The sequence below is a fragment of the Thunnus albacares genome, chromosome 4, assembly GCF_914725855.1.
Source record: "Thunnus albacares chromosome 4, fThuAlb1.1, whole genome shotgun sequence".
Classification (NCBI taxonomy): Eukaryota; Metazoa; Chordata; class Actinopteri; order Scombriformes; family Scombridae; genus Thunnus; species Thunnus albacares.
In genome coordinates, this window is record NC_058109.1 from 10,100,984 (window position 1) to 10,124,890 (window position 23,907).

Consider the following 23,907-nt stretch of genomic DNA (forward strand, 5'->3'; position numbering starts at 1 on the left):
TGCCATAAAATCTGATACCCATTGCTATCTATCTCTAAATATAGAACACAAGAGATAAAACAGGATTTACAGGAAATTGATATTTGGCTGCCAAGAGGAATGGAAGAAAAATCCTTATCAGCAAAGGAAGTTTACATAAAAGCATAAAGTTGGTCCCCCAAGGCCCTTACCAGACTCCAAACAGCCATTATATATGCTGATACTGAGATTGTACAAATGACAGTGTGGGGATTTCATTTCATACCAGTTTAAGATAAACCTCCCCTTTTCGTGCTTCAGCCACCATGTGTCCTCCTCTGTTTTCCCAGTGACCACATGATGCCAAGGAATGCTTCATTCCATTCACATTCTTCACAAGCCACAACAGAACAGATGGAAAAGTACAACATATGTTGTATGGCATGCTATTTAGTGCCATACAATATCAGATATTTCTGGGGAGAGGTGGGAGAAATCATAAATGTGTTTTCACTTTGACCATGTGATGATGTGTTATCTGTACAGTAGGTCAGTAGCCTTTAATTGGTCTCATATGTCAAAGACTCCTCTTTTTCCCCTTAATATTCAGTTCTTCTAACGTTTTGCTTCACTTATTTGTTCAGTATTGTTCTGCAGAATAGTCAGAGCACTAACACAAGAAATGTTTAAGGATAAGGAGAAATTGAGAGCAACTATGTATGCAGGGAATCAAAATAAAATCTCATAAATGTGCATTTTGGGGAAGTTGAAATGTTGCAGCAAAAAAGACAAAAGATTATCAGAAAACGAAGACATTTCCTTTATTGGTTAAGAGATTGTACAACTTCTGTTATTGGACACAGATGATGGTAGGTGGGCTTTTTCAGTGCTATTTGTAAGTATGCACAAGGTGTTTGACGAATTATCCATGATATCTTTTACTTTTGTGTCAATTATACTGTACATTCAATTGCCTCTTGTTTCGGCACAAAATCTGTCCTTTGAAATATAATTTCTTTTTGAACACATCATAATTACATGAGAGATCTTTTGCAAGCTTATGAGGTAGATTTTGTTATCTGCACATTTTTAAAAATTGAAACATAATCAAACATTTGCAAAGCCAATGTATCTATTCAAACCTAAAGGGTTTACATTAACAAAGAGGTTTAACAGGTCAAGTGCCTAAACAGTGGTCCCATGATGAAAAAGGTGTAGAGTAAATTAGAAGAACAGCAAAATCTGGAAATGTATGACTGGTTTAAACAGGGTTATTAACAGGATGAGGGCTGTTGGGGGAGGTCAGCACAGAATTCGGGTGACTGTGAGAAGGGCAACAATGGTAGAGAGGACGGGGCGTAAACCGGCTGTCCCGTCCTGCAACATACAGTGTTCCCTGTTCTGGCCAATACAGGCTGCATATGCCATTACGTGGGGAATGTAGTTCTGCTCGTGGACCCCGTGTAGCAGGTGAGCCAGCGGACCTTTAGCAAACACGGCCACGTCCTCTCCTCCGTGAGTCTCCATGCTCAGAGGTACAGCTGACTGGGCCTGGTAGTTGTTTTCCTCTGAAAGGAAGGAACACAGGGAGATGATGTAAAGATATTATTGTTTTTAACTTCTGAGACATTAAAGCAGCCATATTATGCTTTTTGTGATTTTCTGTTATCTATATAGTTATGATGTCAGATATTGATGCTAAACAATGGTCAAAGTTCCAAAACGTGAGGTTAACATATGTAGAAATGCTCCCTGCAAGTTAAAAGCCAGGGCTTCAGCCTGCTCTGAACGCTTGTGACATTTTTTACTACCTTGTCGATAAGCTGACGTCAGATCACTGTACATGCCCATAAACGGCCGTCCATTCCGGAGCCTTGGTTGCTACAGTTGTTGCTAAGGTTTTTCCCATGCGTTGTTTGCATTGTCCATTTGCATATTTCAGATAGTAATCCTACTATTATATAGTTATTATAGTCCTACTATTCATAGTCTGTTGACGTCGAGCACACAGGAACAGTGCCGGGCTGTGAGGCCAATTTGACATAGTGGCCAAACCATGTAATTACAACTTCCAGGTCCATCATGTGATGCACACTGGCCCAAAAAGAATCCCCCCCCTTTAAGACAATCATTGGAAAAAGAGCAGCTAAATCAATGAATACATTTTTTGAGAGTCACAACCCCTGCATATGACTCGTTTTACTCAGAATCAGAATTTGATCCATTCGGTCCAATAACATTTGGAAAGTCTAGAAGAGCTGCATGACTAAATTATTTTATCCCCATTAAAAAGAGCAGAGAGCCAACCGGAAGTTAGCCGCGTCGGCCAGCGGAAGTCTCTAGTGCACATGCTCTATATGGACCCAACAATCAGGAAGCATGAGCAACATCTGGGTAATTTCTTTACCGCGGGAAGTCGATTTTTTGGCTTCATGTGCCACTGAGCAACTTTCATAGGAATGAACAGACGCCATCTTTGAGTCCAGTGTCTAGTTCTTCTTAATACATCCATGGTTGACATAGCCTCTGATGCAGGAAGCTAACCAATCAGAACAGAGTGGGCTTATCACGAGGGGGGCCTTAAAGAGACAGGAGCTAAAATGGCCTGTTTCACACCGAGGCCGAAATGAGGGGCTTCATAAAGGGTCAGTGTAAGATAAATAAGGAGGTTCTTTTTAACTGTAAATCCACCCTTATAATCTTAGTTATGTAGCATTAATCCAAGACAAACCTCTGAAACTTATACTACAGTATAACTAACTCGTGACTACACAGTATAACTCCTGTACATGTTATTCTGTGATCTACTCTAGTTTGCTGTTAGTGTTCTCAGTTGTTTCCAATGAAAGATGCTTGTTTTACATGTGAAGGTGGTGCAATGCCTCTTATAGTGTCATATTCTTTACTAAAACTGTAGTATTGTCTATTGTATGGAATCTTATATCGTTCATAAAGGTGTGCTTGAAAACAGGATTTTGTGTCTGTAATCTTAGTTTGAGAGCTTTTACACTGAAGGTTCTGCCTGCACACTCAGTTTTGCAAGTCAATCATGTGACAATCAACAGTTAGCTGCTAGCTAATACCCCTTTTCGACCAAGGCAGTTCGAGGACTGGTTCAGAGCCAGTGCCTAATCTCATACCAGTTCTTTGCGTTATGACAGCCAAAAGAACCGGCTCTTGGCCAGGAAAACTGGTTCCAGAGTGGCACCAACTCTTTGTTATTCCTGAAGAAAGAACCACTTACATCAGGGGCTGGGGGCGGGATTATCGTGACCAACCAAAAACAAATCTCAGCCATTGTGGTGGAGATATTGGGCCAGGCTAAAAATTATTAATATGTCACTTTATTAAGTTTTAATATTTTTTCAGGTAAGAAAGTAAGTATGTAGATTCCTAATATGTGGTCAGTTTATCCAAATAACACCTTTTGTGAAGGAGCCGCTGGCTGGTGTTACACCACATTGGTGACCCATCAGATTGTGTGACCTGCAGAGTTGGAAGAAGTACTCAGATCCTTTACTTAAGTAAACTTATCTGATGTATTAAATACATTTAACAAAGTACATCATTAATACTGATGAGTATGAATGCATAAGCAGTATTTTAATATATCAGTCACAGCCTGATCTGAGTACTTCTTCCAATACTTCAGGTCACACAGTCTGATGGGTCCCCAAATATGGTGTAACACAGGGCGAGACAGCCGTCAGTCATGTGATACAGTCCTTCTTGCTTGAGTATACTTCAGTGTGATCAGTCTGCTGGTAATGGCATACTTAATCATTCATTTAATAGGCATTATGCAGTATCTACCAGAGAAAATAAAGCTGTGATGTACATGGATGGTAATGTAGTCCGCCATTGCTGTTGTGCTTGAAGTTCTGCTTTTTTCCATTTTATGGCGGGTGGCAACCACTGTTATGGTGCATTACCACCACCTACTATCTTAGAGTGTGAAGTGCTTGAAGTTAGTGTTGCTAGGAAACTGGAGGCGTGTACAGTTACATAATGGCTTGGCTCTCTAGCCCGTGGAAAAACAAAGCAGTTCTTAGAGCGTTCGTTAGTTGAACCAACAGCCAACCAGCACCAACACCAGCCCAGCACCAGCACTAGGTTCCAGTTGGTGGAAAGGGGGTATGAGAGGTCCCATCTGGACCTCAGACTTCACACCGATGGCTGCACAGCTAAAATGAATACTTCAACATTTAACATACTGATCTATATAAACCCTAGAACGGATAACGTTAAAGGTGGACAGAATTAAGATTATAGATGTTTTTTTTATTTTTTTTTTTTATTTTAGATGCAACGACATAAAGGGTGAAAATCCACCATAAATGCCTTAACCCTGCTCCTGATAGAATATATCTAAATCTGGTGGTTAAATCATTTCACTTACGGTAGTCAATGGTGGAGACGTTCTCCCTTGCACTGTTGACAATTTTATAACCAGGTCCATTCCCATATAAAATGGAGGTGAAGGGCTTCTGGTCAACATCACTCAACATGGGGGCCAAACCTGTGGATGCAGACAGAGTATTTGGCTTTATTATCACAACTTAATGAAACTGAAAATGTACAAATATACAGTATGTGACCTCCTACCTCCTATTACATCATCATTACATACCAAAAATTGTGTTTCCTCTGGCTGTGTAACCTCCAAAGTTGAACATATGAGAATGGTCAGCAGTAACTATGGTCATCGTATCATGGATGCTGGTCATGAGATCTGCCCTGCCGATGGCCCGGTCCATTTCCACGGCTTCATGCAGAGCCTGCTTGGCTTTGCCCTCATGGTGTCCGTGGTCGATACGTCCTCCTGATAGAGAGGAAAACAATACCAGTCAGTGGTCTCATTCTCTCAGTCTGACTAAACAATCATTGACATACTTGCAGGTGTTTGTCAGTCCCTCCACAGCCATTGACTGTAACCGTGCTTCTTTCAACATACTCAAATACACATTGTTATCAATACCAAACTTCCTGCGCCTACTCTAACATTCTGTTGACATTGGTCATTCACAGATTTTTCAGTACTTTTTCCAATAACAATGACGTAGGACGACAACCGCTTGTTCTTTGATTGTGTTAACTAATCTTTGATTCTTACGGAAAATAAGAGACAGACTCCCTGGATTCCTAAATTTGTATGAGCGCACCCTCGGCCTGCAGAACTGATCTTTGTAACCTTTTGAGTGGGGGTTTGATCAGTGATGCTCAACAGACTGACAGGAAAGACCTCCTAATAAACCATTTCGATAAGTTGAATTATGACACAAACTAAAAGCATGAACTGACCCTAAAGGCCACTTGGACCGGGGGAAAACTACTCCCACCTTAGAGGGAAGACAGACTCTTATCAACAACGCCATAAACTAACCCAAATTCATGCGGACTTTGTGAAGCCCCCTCTCAAATCTAAGGCAAACCTGAAATCCATGTAAATTAAATGTCTGATCATTATGCGACTTATATCATGTTATTTGTCATGTAAATACAAGAAGAATGGTATAACTTTCATATATGTATGACTATCTACTAAAGAAATATAAGACTTAGATTTTATTAACCTTTTATACAACAGGTAACCATACTATCTTCTATTGACAAGAGTTAAATTCCCTTATGTGAAGAGTTAATGAATGTTTGATAACCATGTATTTGTATTTTAAGTGTTTAACTTGTGATCCATTAACCTCATAGACAATCATATTCTAGTAGTTAAATTAGACAAGTAGTTGTGTTGAAAGAATGAAGTTTCTAAAATAATGTAAAGATAATATTTGAAGGATGTGAGTTTAAAGTTTTCTCTCATTGTTAATAATAATAATAATCTTATCATATAAGTGTTGCCTAACTTTATTTCCTTTCGCCATAGTTTTAAACTTTATTTCAGTAGATGGTTTAAGATGTGTAGGTAGTTTGAGAAAGTTGAATCAATGACGGTTGTATGCTTAGACATCATGAAGTGTTAATATGAAGGTTAATGTTTGTTATTAGAAGAACTGATTTATTATGAATCATGTAAACTGCTTAACTGTTTCTTGAATGGTTTTACAAATATGATACAAGCTGACAGGACCATTATTAATCAGAAATATCATGAATGCTTGGACATTATGAAAAGAATGTGTTACAGCTTTAATGTGAAATAACAGGCAACAGTGACTTGAAGTGTGAGTTTTTGCATGTAAAAACTCAGAATAAGATTTCCCCAAATTCCTTTACTTCATGAGGCGCAGGCTGCAAAGCACCAACCACACCTAAAGCCCCTAGAACAAAGAAATTGAATATTCATCAATAATTCGGTGCGAAATCCGTTAGAACACACCCAAAGCTCCTCCCGTGTTATTCTAACTTATAAAAACAGCCTCAGAGAGATTCCTCTTTGAGCTGGCCTCTAAGAACTCAAGAAAGCTCTTAAGACGTCTCTTTTATTTGTTTTTCAACCAAATATATCCGTGTTAACCTTTTATTGCAACAAGTTAATTTGTTTTGTTTTATTAGTAACATTAAGTCTCGTATTTCCATTTAATTTAATAAGTAATTTAATTTGAAGTAAACGCGTTCAGTATTTTATTTTGAAGTAGATGCCGCTGAAGACTTGAGTGTAGTCAGACTAAACTTTATTCGACATTCAACTTAAGTTACTACAAGACAACCAAAAGCCTGAATCTGCAACTTCAATTCTTGAAGAAGAAGAAGCAGAAAAAGAAGAAGAACACTTGAAACTGCTCTCTGAGAGCAAGACTGCAACCCAGAAGTGAAGCCGGCCTGAAGGCTCTGCCAGAGCAGCCTGAAACGGCTCGATTCAATGCCTCTGCATCCACTGAGATGCGCCACAGCCCACAGCTGATCTGGGCTCTTTCACAGCAACATTGCTAGTGATGCTGCATCAAACAACGTTGGACCTGCCAAGATGACGCCCTTACCACGACAAGACACCTCAACAGTTAGGCATAAAATAATTTATTTAGAGAAGTTGAATTAGCTTTACCTTAGCATTCCCCGATGCAACACGTTAAGCCTCGAGTCGCGCACTTCGAGCCACTGAATAATTTTCTTTATTATTTTTATTATCATTCATAGACCTTATTTATTTATTTAATTTTATTTGTTATTTTATGTATATTATCTATGCTTTATCGCGTATCCTCAAGACTTTTAGCTATTAATAAATGTCTTCATTTATCCTAAAAGTGTTTGGTTGTTTCTTTGAGCTGCAGTAAACAGAGGTCACTGTTTGGGACAAGAACTTACGATTATGAGGCTGATTCATTAATTAAATCGAACAAGGATTAGTGCTCCCTCCTGGCACTAACAAATCCTAACCAAAAAGGAGGTGGTGCCCCCAATAATGAGGTAATTAAATAATAAAGTATGAATACTCCAACAATGATGATGATAAGACCAACACTCTCCTACAAAGGCTGCCTAGAATAATAAACAGCAACAGATAATAAAAATTCCTTCATAGCAAAAAGTATTTTGCATAGCTGATATGTGCAGTTTTATATTCTGTGCCTCCAACATAGTTGTCCACTTCTCTCCTGCCTCTGAGTCATTGGCTGCTTTGATGTTTTCTGGCTTTTATGTTTTTCCAATCTATTCTGCGTGAATGTTACCGAATGTTATATCTTTCTCATTGTATTTTATTAAGTGCTGCAAAATACATTTTCCCTTGAAGCGACAATTAAGTGAAGGGAAGTTGGCAGCATGGTAGAAGACTGGAGAAATACTTGCCTTTGAACTAACTCTAAATGCTACTCAGTGATATGTCGTAATATAGAGTTCCAGAGCTACGGAAATAATATTGAGTCATTCTATGATTCATTCATTCATTCATTCAGATTCATGCTGTTTGACTTCAGACAAAAACTTTCTCATCGTAGGAGTGCCCCAGTAACCGAAGGGTTACTGCGTCTGCAACATAACCACAATGACTGGAAACGTTCGATTCCAGTCAGGGACCTTTGATGCACGTCATACCCATCTCTTTCTCCCCTTGTTTCCTGTCTGACTCTTCACTGCCCATTGTCCAATAAAGTCAAAAAATGCCAAAAAATAATCTTAAAACTTGCACATTGTAAAAGAATTTAGAGGTCTGAAGGACAGTTTACTTGGAAACTGAATGATAAGTGTGCCGATGGATTCATGCTCAATAGCACTGTTAGTGAACCACAGCCTGTGTCATGTCTCCTTTGTCAGTCAGCAGTCATCCATGACCTTACTTTATTTTTGAGGAACTGTACAAGTCACATCAGACCTTTGTAACAGAACAACAGTAATCATGTCTTGTTGTGTTGGATCATGAATGCAGTCAGTTGAAAAGTGACACCAACATATTACAGTACTTAGCATCCTAGCCTGGCTCTGTCCAAAGTGGAAAAAAACACTATCACCTCTAAAGCTCACTAATTAACACACTGTATCTTGTTTGTTCACTCTATATACAACTCTGTGACTGTTACTGTACCTCTACAGAGACATACCAACCCCTGTGTTTGACAGAGCCAGGCTAGCTGTTTACCCCTGCTTCCAGTCTTTATGCTATGCTAAGCCAACTATATGTTCCAACTCCGGCTCTGTACACAAACTTGAGATTCGCCTAAATTTCATGTCACTTTCCGAAAGAAACTGTGTTTTTCCAAAAACAATTTAAATACTCCTTTAACAATCTAACCTAACACATAACAAGATTAGGTAGCAACTGTGTCAAAAGGCAAACAAGCCAAATCATTAAATACCACACACAGCTGTCAACACCAGCTGGCCTAGACTGTAACAGACGCCGTCAAACAAACCATATAAAGTAATAACTATAAGACAAGTCGGTCATTGCAGATATATCAGTATCAGTGTATATGTCTACCAATAAATAACTGGAAATTAAAGTATAGAAATGCCAAAGATATGTCGTGTCACCATTCTATATTTTGTCTAAAGCTTATTATTATATATTTTTCAGCTGCCTAGTACATTCAATTTTCAATTCAATTTAAAAAAAAAACAATTAAAGCGAACCTCATCCAAAAATGTTTCTTTTATGTTAGTGGTTGTGTAAAGAAAATTAATATCAGAAGATATACAGTATTATCAGGTTTTTTAAACTCTCAAATATCAATATCAGTATCAAAAATCCTGTACCAGTCAGGCTTTAATAACTATAATCAGCCCAACAATCTCAGTTTGTATTTGCACCTTAAGGGACATTCACTGTCCACATTGCGATGTCTAAGACACATACTAAGACTTAACTAACTCAGTAGACCTTACAGCTCTTTATTAAATCATCACGATAACAAAAGACGACTGTCCAACCATGACAGAGGTACCAACTCACCTTCTACCAGCAGATAAAATCCACTGGGGTTCTTCCTCAGGATCTTGATGGCAATGTCCACCATGTCTGTAAGTGCAGGGTCAGTCTCAGAGTTCCTCTCCAAGTCATACACCATATCCCCAGGTTCAAAGAGACCTGATGCAACACAAAGCACGGTTCAGGGAGAAATAGGATGTTACACACAGAAAATAAGCCTACAGCAGATGCATACACACATGGCTCTTCATTTACACTTCAATGAGAGTTTCATAATGCCACAAGACTCAAGACTCACCCAGTAAGTAATTCACGTTGTTAGGGTTCAGTGATAAGAGCTGCTTCTTGTTCCATACATAATGGCCTTTCTGCACAGTTAGAGGTAGAAAAAAAAAGACACAAATGTAAAGCACAGTGCGACTTGTAACACTTTGAACTCCTAAATATGTAAATGTAATTGGAAAGATAAAAGAGCTTGCAGAGAAACGAAAAGAGCAAAGAGAGAGAGACGAGGGGGAGGAATTTACTTTATCCTTCATCCTGTCAATCCACTCCTGCACCAGGTTTCTTCCGTCTTTTCTTGTGCCGCTGTGCTTCGCCATGCCAGGGTACTCTACATCCGACTGGTTTTTTGGGAACATATACTTCCTCCCTCCACCCATAATCACCTGAAAAGCAACAACAGAACAGAAACATACAACCTTAGTCATATATCTGTTTTAGGACCAAATGATCCTGTGTATTATAGAGCAACAATTTAAACAGAACATCATCATCAGCTTGAGTACTGGTTACACTATAAATCAGTGTTTGTATTTAGCAAGTAACAAGTAGATGTTCGACAAAGTATCTGTTACATATGTGTGCATCTTCTAGGTCACTACAAGCCAAATCACCTGATACTCTGAGCGCTTTCCAGTGAAACCTCATTTTCATCATCAGAAAATTCCCCATTTCTGATTTGCTGGAAAGTATGGATTAACTTTTAGGAACTGGACAGTATAATTGGAGTCCTATAACTGTTTGTTTGTGTCAGAGTGTGGCTCTATGTTCCTAGCTGCCGTTCTCCACCAGTCCTCCAGTTTGTTTAGACTGGACTGTGTGGGAGAAGACTTGTTTGAGTTGGACCTTTAAAGGAGACTATCTGCCATGATAATTATTTAAGTTGCCTATATAAGTTAGTCTGTCTTTGTTTTCATTCTGGTCTGTACACACACAGCTTATACTCTGTCTCAGTTATTAAAGTGCATGTAAAGCAATAATAAATATGTGCTCTGAGTTTTTCCACACCACAGAAAAATGTGTTATTAACCACCGAGCCAAATAAGAATGATTAAAAAAAGATAGCCAAGTATATAAAATTAGATTTCATAATCGTGAAAAACATGCAGTATTCTAAGCTCTGAAATGCTGGAGGCATGTCCGCTGAAGGCGCTGAAACCACACCCTGAACTTAACGCTCATGCCCAACTCCCTTAAAAAAAAAAACAAAAAACAAAACCTTGTTTGTAGGTGTAAGACAAGCAACATGGATGATATTTTAAAAAATAAAACTAACGCTAGAAGCCACTGTTTAATTTGTGAAGAAATAACAGTTTTGACATTATGCCAAAGACCTACATGTATTGTGTTGCAAAGATATCTACTGAGGTTAGCATGCTAACCAGCTAGCTAGGTTTTCTGTTTATTACAGATGAGAGAGGTTGGAGTGTTGTCGCATTATTATGAAGAGGATTGTGTTTCTGGGTTTTTGGTTTTCTGTTGCTCTGTTTTTCCTCCTGTGTTCATATGCTCCTCTCCAGCCTGCTTTTCTCTCTGCCCTTCTACACACCTGTCCTGCATCAGTCTCGTCAGCCCTGCCCTGCTCCCCTTGTTTCCCTCAGCCCATCAGCTCCCCGCCTGTTCTCCTGTTCCAACATCTCACTCTACTCACCTGAGCTTCTCCGCCCATCTCCCTACCTGCACCTCATCTCCTCGTCAGTTCAAGGAAATCTTTATTATCCCCAATATGTACAATTTGTTGTACAGCCAGCAGTACCACACAACCATCACACAAAAGAATAAATACAACAAAACACGTGGAGTATTAAAGGCAATAAATACAACACAACAATGCATTGTTTAAAAGGCCAATGGCAGCCAGAACAAAAGAATTCCTAAGCCTATTGGTCCTGCATGTAGGCAGACTGTATCTGCAGCCAAACGGGAGCAACTCCCTGGACAGGGGATGGCTAAGATCAGCCAGGACTGACTTGGCCCTCCTCAAGTCCTAACCTGATACAAAAGAGTCAAATCATTAAGGGTTGTGCCTGCAATATTGCTGCACACTTTGAGGATACTATGCAGCTTGTTTCTCTCTTTTTTTTTTTTAAGGGCAAGTGACCCATACCAGCTGCTGAAGGAGAAAGTCAAGACGGATTCAATAAAACATTTTCATAAAAGTGTTGTTCACATTGAATCTACAAAGTTTACGATAAAAATACATCCGCTGGTGGGCTTTTTTGCATGCAGCATCCACATGAGGGTCGAAGGTCAGCTTATCATCAAATACAGTGCCAAGATATTTGTTCTGCTGCACAACTTCAACAGCCTGATCATTAATTAACACAGGGGAGATGACCATAGGATTCTTCCTGAAATCTATTGTCATCTCTTCAGTTTTAGACACATTGATGTTTTAAGGACGTGCTGTGCCAGTCTGTGAATCCTGCCACTACAGGGTCATGATCAGGGTCGTCACTGCTGAGGAGAGACACAATCACTGAATCATCTGCGAACTTGAAGATATGACGCCTCAAATATTGGCTTTGGCACTTCGTTTGTGTACAACACAAATAAAAGAGACGAGAGGACGCTCCCCTGTGGCGATCCGGGGGAGGAAAAAACAACATCAGATAAAACACTTAACTCTCACATGTTGTGACTTCTCAGTTAAAAAGTCCATAGGCTAACATATCAGGCCAGGATCAATGCTGTGGATTCTCCTTAACCTTTCTGCTTAAAATATGTGGTTGGATACAGTTAAAAGCTGAGGAGAAATCAATAAAAACTAGATGTACAAAAGTCTTTGCCAGAATCATGTTAAGTAGGGTGCCTGTCGCATCGCCAACACCCCCTGCCAGACCTGTAAGCAAACTGAAGCGGATACAAATTTGCCAGCATTTTCTTCAGAAGTTCATCCTTCACAATCTTCTCAAGTGATTTGATAACCAGAGACGTTAAGTGCCACAGGCCTGTTGTCCTTAAGTGTCTTTGCAGAATTGTTTTGGCAAAGGTACAATAATGGATTTCTTCCAAACATAAAGGAACCCTGTGAAGATGGAGAGACAACTTGAAAATAAAACAGAATATACCTGCCAACTGTTCGGCACAATTTTTAAGGATACGTAGGGATACAGACAAGAGTTCAATGTCGGGGGTCCACAGTGTCTCCCTAGCAATCACAGTGTTACACCAGTTTTTGTTGATAGAGACACAAGCCCCCACCGAGTGATTTACCAGTCACTGTGGAGTCTCTGTCAAGATGAAACGGTATTCTAAAGCCCTCGATTTCCAGATTGGACTGTGAGTCTTGTTCCTCGAGTCATGTTTCCGTTAAAGCAAGATGACAAGTGCTCTTATACTCCATCAGGAACTTGACATTTGCCTGAAGCCTATCAACTTTTTTCGGAATAGCTGGACATTGGCAAGGATCCCCGTGGGAAGGGGCATCAGACAGCGGCCTTATCCCCCACAGCAGGATCCAGCTGGGTGATCTACGTGGGAAGGGCTGTCAAGAGATCTACGCTGCCCACACCAGAGTTGCAGGGAAGCAGGGGGGGACTCATGGCTATAGTGGAGAGGCTCCCGGTATTCACAAAGTCCGCACAAGAAGTGACACAAAAGCATTAAAATGAGGAGGAAGCCAGTCAAACAAAGGTGAGTCATTTTTGCTTCTGTCACATGCTGATCAGTTAAAAAAAAAAAAAAGTAGACAAGACAAATCAAACAAGTTAAAAACCACAGCACACACAGCACACCGCCCAACTGCTGCTACCTGTCACCATTACCAGCAGAGTCAGAGAGGTTTTCAGTTAGTATTTTAGTCCTGTGTTTCAGTTCAGCCTTGTTGGATCCTTTGTTCTGTTCTGTTTGGTTTTCAATGCCTGTAATCCTGTATCCTGTTCCTGAGTCTTGAATAAAGATTTATTCTTCAAGTTCCTGTTGCCTGCAGTCTCCTGCACTTGGGTCCATCTGCACCGCTTCACTCTTCATAACAGTTTGCAGTTATAAATCAACATACCAGTGCTAAACTCTATGTGGTGACGCATAAGAACCTGGAACTGGTTGTAACCATCACCAATAACAACCAAAAAAAGATAGATAGATAAACTAACCCTAATCCTAACCAGCTGCTAAGTCAGAACCATGCATGTTTAATTTAAAATGTGTTATTTGTGGGAATCTGAATGTCTGAATCAATGGCAGGAGGAGGAAAGAAAGGAGGTTTGCTGCAGTGAAGCTGGTAGCCTGCAGGTCTGAGCAGCTGTTGCAGAGGAGAGAGGACTGGAGAGAACATGTGACCGAAACTAAACAGAAAATAAAAAAAGGTGCGGAGAAGTTGCCAGTGAGAGAGAGAGAGACAGCAAAGGAGAGCTAATGTGTCTGTCTGTGTGAGACAGAGGGAGACGGGAGTAACATTAACTCCATGAAACAGGACGTCTACTGGTAAGATTGATAATAATACTGTGCAGTGAGATAGGTTATGTTCAAGATTTGAGAGCAATCAGTAAAATACCTTTAGCTTATTATTTAGTTTAGCTAGATGTTGCCTAGGAACACAAATGGCAAGAATTTTGAGGCCCAGGTAAAGTGAAAATTAACAGATTGTATTTTTAGATGTGATTATATGGCATTTTGTTGGCAAGTGGCCGTGGTATAAGCGTGACTATTCAACAGAGTCCTTTCCTTTGTCGGGTTGTTCTGAGCCCCAGAGTCAAATCTTTACGAACAACCAACACTTAAAACACCAAACAATATTGAGTTTACAATCATAAGACAAAGAAAAACAAAAAGGCAACAACTGAGAAGCTGGAACAAGGAAATGTTTGATTCACTTATGCCGATTATTTTTCTGTGGATCGTCTAATCAATCAAATCGTCGTTTCAGCGCTGATCACAATAAATACTTTTGACTCACATCGATGTTGGGAATGTTTTCGAAGAGTTGTCTGGCGATATCCCTGCAGCCGTCCTGCAGTGCTTCGGCTGGCATCTCGTTGTCAGAGTACCAGTCTCTGTCCACGCTGTGGGCATAAGCAGCACTGGGAGTGGCATGGTTGACACGAGTCGTGGTCACTATTCCCACTGACTTGCCTGCAGAGGACGGACACACACACACACACACACACACACACACACACACACGCTCAGTTTTAGTGTTTCACCAGAAAGCGTATTCTTGCAGAGTTGGATACAAAGAAGGAATGTTATATTAAACCGTGGCCGTAACTTTGGAAGATGTTCAGACTGCTACCTCATTTTAGTTTTGGCTTAACTTGAGAGTGCGTCGTTGCATGGAACAAGAACAGCCAGTTATGACAGGAGGAATGATTACAAACAAACAATAAATCTTTTATTGTACATGTGGGCATGATGTGAATATTGTGTATTGAAATAGAAAAAGTCTGAACCTATCCTTTAAATCATGTGAAAAACATCTCTACTTGCGAGTTGCGACTGCTCTCTGCTGGAATTCTAGGAAAATATAAAAAAAAAATGAAAACAACAGTAGTGGCTATGATGTGTCTTGGAGGTGTAACAATAAATTAGGAACCAGCTGTCTTAAAATGTCATAAAATGATCACTTCTCCATGTCTGTTTGCTTCGTAAAGGAGGTTAGCCGCTGCCTGCCATATTCACTGAGAACTAACTGGATCTCTCATTATCTGTGACCCCCTGAACCCCACACCCTGACCCTAACCCACCTCTAACTTATCCCCAACCTTTGCCCTCTGAAAATCCACTGTATTCATTCCTTCCATATCTCTGTCTCCTTTTCTTCTGTGCCTCTTGTTGTTTGGTCTTTAAGGAGTTACGTTACATGCACTTAAGCAGACAGCACAACAGCATGAAGTAGGAAAAGTAGAAGCACGTTCTTAAAGAAAATCAGACGTCGTTCATTGGAACTCTTACAAAAAGGTGGCTATCTTTCAGGATTTTCATTGAAACTGTTTAAATGAGATGTAGGTGTGGGATGTATGTTGCCTTTTGGCTCCATGGAAACAACATTAAACTGATTAATTTAAAATCAAACACCCGTGTGCAACTGTTTTTATATGTACTAACAACACTACAAACCACTTGAATCAAGGATACAGACACATCAGGGTTCAGAAAGGTGAGAAAAAAAAAAAAAAACCTGATGAAACTTCAAAGATGTGCAAAAAGTTTTTTTTTTTTTAAAATTAGTATTAAGTTTACTCCTTGTCGTCTCTAATGAGAATACATAAAAAGTAAACCTTTGGATCAGGTGAATGTCACTTACAAACTGCAGAAGATAACTTTGGTTCAAAGCTAAAAATTGGAATGAGCAGAGTGGAAAAAAAAAAAAAAAACACGTACTAAAAGCGCCGCTTTCAAAACCACTTCAAAGTCATTGCTTTGAGCGATTGAGACACCCCAGTGAGTATTCCCAATTTGCAGTAACACAGCATTAGCCACAGCCACAATTAGGCTTCCTCTGACTTGAAACGCACGCTACAATTTGCAAACAACTGTAAAAAATTACAGTTCTGCATCCCCATAGACAAAGACACAGCCTGGAAAACGGCTTGTGTTGTGTTATATCATCTCACTCTACCTGCGTCTTTCGCCCATCTGAGGATGGAGGTGACCTCATTGCCCTCTGTGGTGTTGCACTGGGATCGGACAGCAGCTGCGCTCACTCCCACCGTGCCCTCGTTGGCCTTGACCCCGCAGAGGTAAGCTGTGGCTGTCCCCGCGCTGTCCGGCACCTGTGCATTGGTGTTGTATGTCTGCAGAGATAAAGGCCGTTGACATGTCATTGGGATTCAAAAAAAGGATTGTGATCATTCTGATATGCTGGTGATGGGATGTTATTAGTTTACACATGACGCTGGGCTGATGCTTTCCATACAATATGTATGTAAAAGGTGTGAATGAGTTAAAGGACGAGGCTGGCAGTATTCTTTATTTTTCTTGTTGTCAGCAAATCCACAATCAAAACCAACTATGCATTTGTTTGTCTCTCAGTGCTTTTTGAAACCCATTTTACACTTCACGTGTCTTGCAGCAGACATATTCCTGCAAGATGTTGAAAAGGTGTAAATGCAACCGTCTCTCCAAGACACATACGTGAGCGTTAAAACCTCCCACAGAGCACTGAACTGTGCAGGTGAGGGATCGTCGTGAATGAGGAACCCATGATGATAAAACGTTTGGCTCGCTGATAGTTTATATGTGTTTGTGTTAATTTATGTATGGTTGTTAGCTAGCTGACAGACCTGTTATTGTAACTAAACTGCTGGAGGGCATAAGACTTTGGCAGTTACCAAATAGCTTCAGCTGCAATGGAGTAGAGCCAGGAAATCAAGACGATTGGTTCAAAGGATGACAGATTTATCAGATCCGTTATCGTCTCTGTTGGCAGATTTATGATCTCCAAACAGAGATGCATATATGTGGTTAAGTGTGATTCAAAGTGTTTTAGATCTTATTTGGATTTGGGGACGCCCTGGTAACCGAATGCTTACTGTGTGATGCATGTCATACCCATCTCTCTCCCCTTGTTTCTTGTCTGCCTCCTCACTGCCCACTATCCAGTAAAGGCAAAGCAATTCCAAAAAAAAGTCTGATTTGGATTTTATCCAAATACGAGAAACTTTGGGGTTTTGACTTTCCACCCTTGTCTGTCTTTCAGTTCAACAACCCTTGGCTCCTACTGTAATAAATATTTAAAAAAAAACACAACAACAACTGACAAATACTTGCCTGGATACAAGCCTGGAGCACATGGATTGATTTTCAGCCCTTTGATAGTGTAAACAGACCGATGTTTCAACGCCACTGTGTTTTCAGAGTCAACGAGGGCATAAGGAGAAGAAGAAGCACCTGATTCAGCGGCATTTTGCTTGGAAGACATGTGGAGAAGCCCTTTCTATTTTTTTTTTTTTTTTTAAAAAAAAAGGCTCAGTTTATTTCCTAAAAACAGCTGGCCACTGCAGTTTTCAGCAAACATTATGCAAACAGGAGTAAACAGAAGGGGTCGGAACTTTTTTTTCAACTGTGGATTAATATAGATTTGTTGCAGCAGCATTAGCCGTAAGGGGTATTTAGGCAGCAGGACAGTGTATGTAGGATTCAAAATAAACTAAAGTGCTTTTGTTCATTCAATAAGTTAGTCAATATGTTAAATCACGCAATGGCTACACAGCTAATAATCATTAGTAGGATCGATTCGTGTGTTGACAGTAAGAAAATCTAGAATATCAACTTGTACTTCAACTGATAAGTATAAAGCCATAGTTGCTGATGTTTTGCAGACCTAAGGTATAAATAATAAAACTACTCTATGATGTCTGGTAGGCTTTTTCATCACTTCTGTAATATAATACACAGCCAGTATGACATCACACTATGAATGACCTTGTTTACGGTCACAGACCTTGTCAGGAAGCCATTACTGGCAACAGTAAGATCAATACATTGCGCTATACTGTGTGACATAATAACCAAGTCGGACCTTGGCCAAAGAGACAAAAGGGAACTTGTCCATCTCCAGCTGTGTCTCTTCTCCGCTCTGTCCGTTCAGCTGACCCTTCAGGATACGAGCGGCCGTCACAGTGGGAACGCCCATCCCTTAACACCAAAAACAGGTCAACTGTTAGTATTGCATTAGTTTTCCCTCAAGGGGGGTTGACAGGATGAGCATTCACGTAACAAACAAACACTTTTCATTGTACTGATTCACTCACATTGCGCAACACAAAAGATTTGCTTTCTTTGACATAGAAGGAGATGACTGCTGTTAGTCCAAACTAACAACTCAGTGCCAATCTGCCTGACAACCTGAATGGGCCTTAAAAAAACTTCAGATACTGGCAGAACAACAAAAAGCAAAGATAAACAAAACATACACTTTCTAGGTCATGTAGTTAATCTATAACATGCCAGACTTGGATGATCTTAATTTACCATGACTTTCTGTTGTTTGGTTTTCTAGACTGAATGCTTTTTTTTTTTTTTTTTTTTATAATAAATTAGGAGAAAGCGTGTATTATACTTTTCATGTCTCGGGAAGCAATCTTTCCTCTGCCCCACGTGGGTGAATTTAATTTTCCTTGACTATTTGTTGTTTGGTTTTGTAAACTAAATGCTTGAAATTAAAGATGATCACGGGAAAGTATAAGAGCGGTAAACCACATCATTCTTGTATTGTACAAAGGAAGAAAAACAAATGAGGGAACTATCCCTAAGCACATTTTTTCCCCCCCCTACGTCTTTCCTGGTAATTAATTGTTGAGAAACTTTTTTTTTTTATTTTCCACTGAGACAATCATTTCCTGTTGTGTCCACAGTTAAAAACAAATTAAAAAAAAAAAAAAAAAAAAAAGTCGTAAGATGCTGCCTGTTGTTCTCCAACTCCGCTGACATGACCATGCATGCAGCACTGCGCAAGAATGTCATGTTGTGCCTATAGTCCAAACAGAGAGCAGGAGGCCCGATGGAGGATAAAAAGTTATTGTGCGACCAGTGAGCGACGAAGCACAAACACAAGCTCAGTGATGTGATGGCAGCACAGTTGTTTTGTGGCCCCATTATTCATTATTCACCTTGCGTGTTTGAAAAATCTCATTCATGTTCTCCTGAAATATATCCGTCCTCTATCGCATAGTTTCGGCTTAAATTAAACTGTTGGCTCTGCTGGTTTGTCCGTACTTAATCTTATCTAACAAAAACTGACAGGAAGTGCGGTCAAAGCTCTGCACTGACAATTTTTGGTCTTTAATGAGGAGCTTACTGAAAATCAAATCCCCCTGCAGCAAGGTTACCTTCTACCTTTAAGTGGACTTACGCAGCGTTTTGCTGGAATTTCATCATTTCTTGCCACACATTAGCATGTAGAGAACATGGTGTCGTGACTTACCGTCTCCAAGGAAGAGGATGAGATTCTTTGCTTTGTTTTTATTAAGATTTTGCAGCGTCAGAGCGTTCTTCAGGGTCCGCTGGGCCCACGCATTCCAAAATTTGGGATCCTTTTCTTGTTCTGTGTATTATAATAAACACGTCTCATTAGCTTTAGTTCAAGGAATCACCAGATAGATAAAGGTTTAGGTTTGTCTGTCAAAATGTAACATGTTCTATGTGAATTTGGACAGATTATGCATTGACACTGACTGTAATTTATTTAACATTTCAGTGTTAGTTTTGCAATGATCACACAAAAGTCTTATCCACTTGATCCCATATTGTGTACATAGAGGAAAAGTGTAAGCTGTATGTCACACTATGTGAGCTCTATGAACCACAGAAACATACAATTTCGCATCTACACATTTAACCAGGTTCATCTCTTGTATAGTCTTGAAAAAGGCGACGACACAAGTCGTTGCAAGACAAATCCACATCTACCTCCTGCAGGGCAGTAGGGTGAGCGTTTTTTAAACAATGAATTCCTTTTATTTTCTGGTAACAATACCACCCAATGTTTTAAAAACAGGAAAACTCTTCTGAAGTTCCTGAAATGGTTCCAAGACTAACACAGGAACTTACCAGGGAATTGTGGGTTCCCCAAACTCTCCAAGAACAGACAGGCGCAAATGATGAGCAGGGCTGTCACCTTCATGTTGTTGTCTCTGCGTGGCTGACGTGTTTCTCTACACAGCCATAACATGCAACTCTGAGAAGCTGAGGAAGCCTGTCTGCCGTCGCCTCACGGCTACAAGAGGAAAAAAAAAGGACACTAGTAATTAAGTCTGTGTCATCTCGTCATACACTGACTCTGACATAGTGGTTTAATATTTATTTACTCTGTGATGGCTTGACTAAGCACACTTGATTCAGGCAAATAACACATTTCTTGCTCATGCTCTACAAATATTCACACTCTGTAAATGACCAGTATAACCGCAGGTTTGTCTTGTTGAATAGGAAACTCCACAGGAGTATTGGTTCTTTGCTTAGTGGGATCTCCTTGTGGACTTACTCCCCTCTCTCACGTCATAGGTTTCTCAAATATAGAAACAGGCCAAATAAGGTTGTTTAGGAGTGGAGGCTAGAAAACAACCAACAGACTGTTTTCATGTTTTCAAAACTGTGTAGAGGAAAGACATGCCTCTGCATTATTGAACCTGGACTCCCTTTTTAAAAGTGGATCTCTCAGCCCACCATCAGGCTTTGCATCGGAAACAAAAGCAAAGCTTCGTAAAGTTAAGCTGGAGGCCTTGCTGTGAATGTAAGTAGTCACAATGGGGGCTCCTTATGGGTCCTGGCCAGTCAGGCTTTCATCTATAATTATCCACACCCTCCTCCTTTCTTCCCCATGCTTATAGTCAAGGTCATTTTAATGGGATTGAGCTCCATAGCACCGAGAGGTTTAAGGGCCATAACAAAGCCGATTAACACTAAATGATTGACTGGACACATCCAACCATGAGAAAAGAAACTTAAGATACTGATACTTTTATCACAAAAATCTTTTAATTCTGACAAGAGGCTTCTGATTCTTTTTTGCTGAGGTTGTGTGCAAATATTTGTGTTGTACTCTCCAAACCGCAAGCTAAGTACAACACTATATGATGATGAATGACAGCCTGTTTTGTTAGATGTGTTTACCATCAAGTCCCAGCCTGTTGTCATTTAACCAAACACGCATCATACCTTCCCAGTGCTCTTACTGACTATAATGAAACTCCTTGCAAAGATCACCTCATCATCAACACCTCCAACCGCTTGCTCAGGCTGCCAGGCTGCACCATCTGGTTTAATAACAAACAGGCAAGACTGAACCAACCAGGACATAAGAAAAGAAGCACCTCCACCAATCAGATAGACATTGATGGATATTACAACAAGGTACAGCATTAATTAAAAATGCCAGAAGCTACACGCTTTTACCATTCCTCAGATGCAGTGGGCCAGTTGTGCTTAGCGGCATCAGAAGTTGCCAGGTCCACCCAGAGGCAGTGAACCGGCCAGTCTGCAGGTGAAGAAGCAGAGAAGTGCCACCACCGCTACCAGCAGGATGGCAGACAGGGCAGTGGTCAGTAACACGTGAAGTCCCGCTTCAGTCATGGTGTCACCGAGCACTGGACTGCACCAGCGTGCCCAAACCAAACTGGTTTTTTAGATAGAGAGCAATAGTTTCAGCCCACCCTCCTCAGCTCTATCCTGAGCTGCTGTTTGAGCCTGAGGCAAGTGTTGCTTCACTCGGGTCCTCTAGCAAGTAGACGCATTGGACGCAAGGATTAAGATTTTAAACTGTGCTCAGAGCTGTAGGGCTGACAGGCAGGCAGAGGCTCACCTCAGGTGATCCGGATTTCTGTGTGTTGAGTCTTAGTTATTGACTATGTTGTCTTCCACTGTGTGTGATAATTGGTTTGATAAGCCAATTATCACACATAGGAGTGTCATGTCTCATTCTGTTAGGTCGGTTAGTCAAGTTAATGTCTTGTTTTGTAAGCCTTTTTTTTTCCAGTAGAGTTATGTTTTGTTGACCTCTTTTTAACTCTTTTGACCTCTTTAACTTAACTAAGTTATCTCTATTTATTTGTATTTCTTGAATCTTTGGGGGGAAAATAAAACACAATTTTGAAATTTAAACCTGTGTTTCCTTGTGCTTTGATTGCTTGGCCAATGACACTACTGTTTGTGTGGATATTTATTAGATAAAAAAAACTGAATTCATCATTACTCTGCCAACAACTGACTTCATGGGGTTGCACTACTATAAAGTAGAGCCTCTCAAAAGTCTTTCATATCCAAAAGCCCCCAAATAGATCTGCAAAAGTCCACACCACGTCTGAAATTCTGTCCTTAAAAAAACCCCATATGAGATATACGTACAAACATGGCATTTATTGTAACTTCCAAAACATTAAGGGGTTAAAGGGAATTAAAGGAAAACTCATGAACCTAAAGAAAGCACGTGTACAATCTCCCACTTCCATGATTTACAGGTCACAATCAGGAATTTGCAACATCAAATCCTGTATAAATTAAATAAAACTATACTTCTGAATCCCATCAAGGACCACTATTTAATCCCTACTGAAAAACAGGATTCACAAAAGACCTGCTCTCGGTGCAACAGTTGATCAAATACCCCTCTCTTCCAAAATCTACAGTTAAAGGATAAACTCGCAGGAATACTAAGAGCGGATGCTGAGAGGAAAGATGCCAAAAAAAAAAAAAAAAAAAATACAAAAAAAAATACACGATTCCGACGGCACGTTTCTTCAAAAGCAACCTGATTTGTACAGAACAAGACAAAAAAAAGTTGTATTGTAGTTTTACTTACTACAAGTATCGTTCCGGAGCAGAAATCTAACTCCAAATGTGCGTGCAGTTCATTCAGTCCTTCACCTTGAAATGTGTGTCCTTGTCGCTGCTCTCTCGGTCCTTTTTATGAGGCCACAGTTGTTCGACTGTTGCTGCGGGGGCCTGAGAATAGAGGTCTGTATCCCACGAGGGAGAAAAAAAAAAAAAAAAAACCTTAGAAATAACGATGCTGTGCAGCTGCAAGTGGAGTACATGAACCGAGAGCTCCGCCTGCCTGACGACCGATGCACTGCTGCAAGGACAGTACTGAATACTGTGTCCATTGACTGTATAGAAATATTTATATACAGAACAAAACAAAACTCCATTACAAAAAATACTAGTTTCAAATGTTTACTTAAGTTAAAAATAACGACACAATTGTTTACATTTAACATTTAATTTGTACATTAATAACATATCTGCAATTTGCAATGCACCATGCACATTTTACATTTAATGTATTAATTATTTTTATTTAGTATAGTAGTCTATCTATCTATAAAATGTGGCCTGCTTAAAGTAGGCTATCAAAAGTAAAAGTAGTCATTTTACAACATAATGTGTCCTCTATATGTCATAATGTGAAAAGGTTGCTCCTCTCCCTTTTCACTAAGTCCTGGTTCCCAACATTAATATTGTTTTTGTGTGTTAAATCATTCATTTCAGTCTAATTTTTCTGTTAATTTCAGTCATGTTGGGCAAATGTAATACAGTTGAGTATGTTGTGTTTCACAGTGTTATACTTTGTTGAAAGGCTTCAGTCCTGTTCTTTTTGAGGGTTGTGATGGTAGCGCAGATCGTCTGATTAATCAGTGGTAGTGACAACAGGTGTGCATCATCAGCTGCGCTCAATAGTGAGTCACTAGGCTCTGGGAAGTTGAGGTGGGAAGGATAAAACTGTTCTGTTGTAAATGACATTGTGTATTTGGTGCACTCGTAGCTGTGTGTGTAATCATAGGAAATTATGATTGTCAGCAGTAATAGAAGTTCAGAAGTTATATTTGAAGGCTTGATATCAGTCTTGCTCACCCAATTGGTAACCTGAGCAAATGATACATTCCAGTTAGGTGAGGCTGAGAAGGTAA

At 39.9% G+C, this 23,907-nt stretch overlaps 1 protein-coding gene across 3 annotated transcripts; it reads right to left on the reverse strand.

Annotated features, from left to right (window-relative positions):
* Positions 1–754: 754 nt before the first annotated feature.
* alpl (alkaline phosphatase, biomineralization associated) lies at positions 755–22,956 on the reverse strand. Of its 3 annotated transcripts, none has more exons than XM_044349346.1 (12): positions 22,865–22,956; positions 20,054–20,219; positions 19,428–19,547; positions 18,024–18,139; positions 16,122–16,296; positions 14,460–14,635; positions 9,808–9,948; positions 9,579–9,648; positions 9,305–9,439; positions 4,589–4,780; positions 4,358–4,477; positions 755–1,526 (listed from the first exon to the last, which is right to left on the reverse strand). In XM_044349346.1, the coding sequence occupies exons 2-12, from the start codon at positions 20,172–20,174 to the stop codon at positions 1,261–1,263; spliced, it is 1,632 nt and encodes a 543-aa protein (XP_044205281.1). In that variant the 5' UTR covers positions 20,175–20,219; positions 22,865–22,956; the 3' UTR covers positions 755–1,260. The 3 variants fall into 3 exon arrangements, with proteins under 3 accessions (XP_044205281.1, XP_044205280.1, XP_044205282.1); XM_044349345.1 differs by having other exon boundaries at positions 22,800–22,956; XM_044349347.1 differs by lacking the exon at positions 22,865–22,956 and adding an exon at positions 21,209–21,245.
* Between the last annotated feature and the right edge of the window lie 951 nt (positions 22,957–23,907).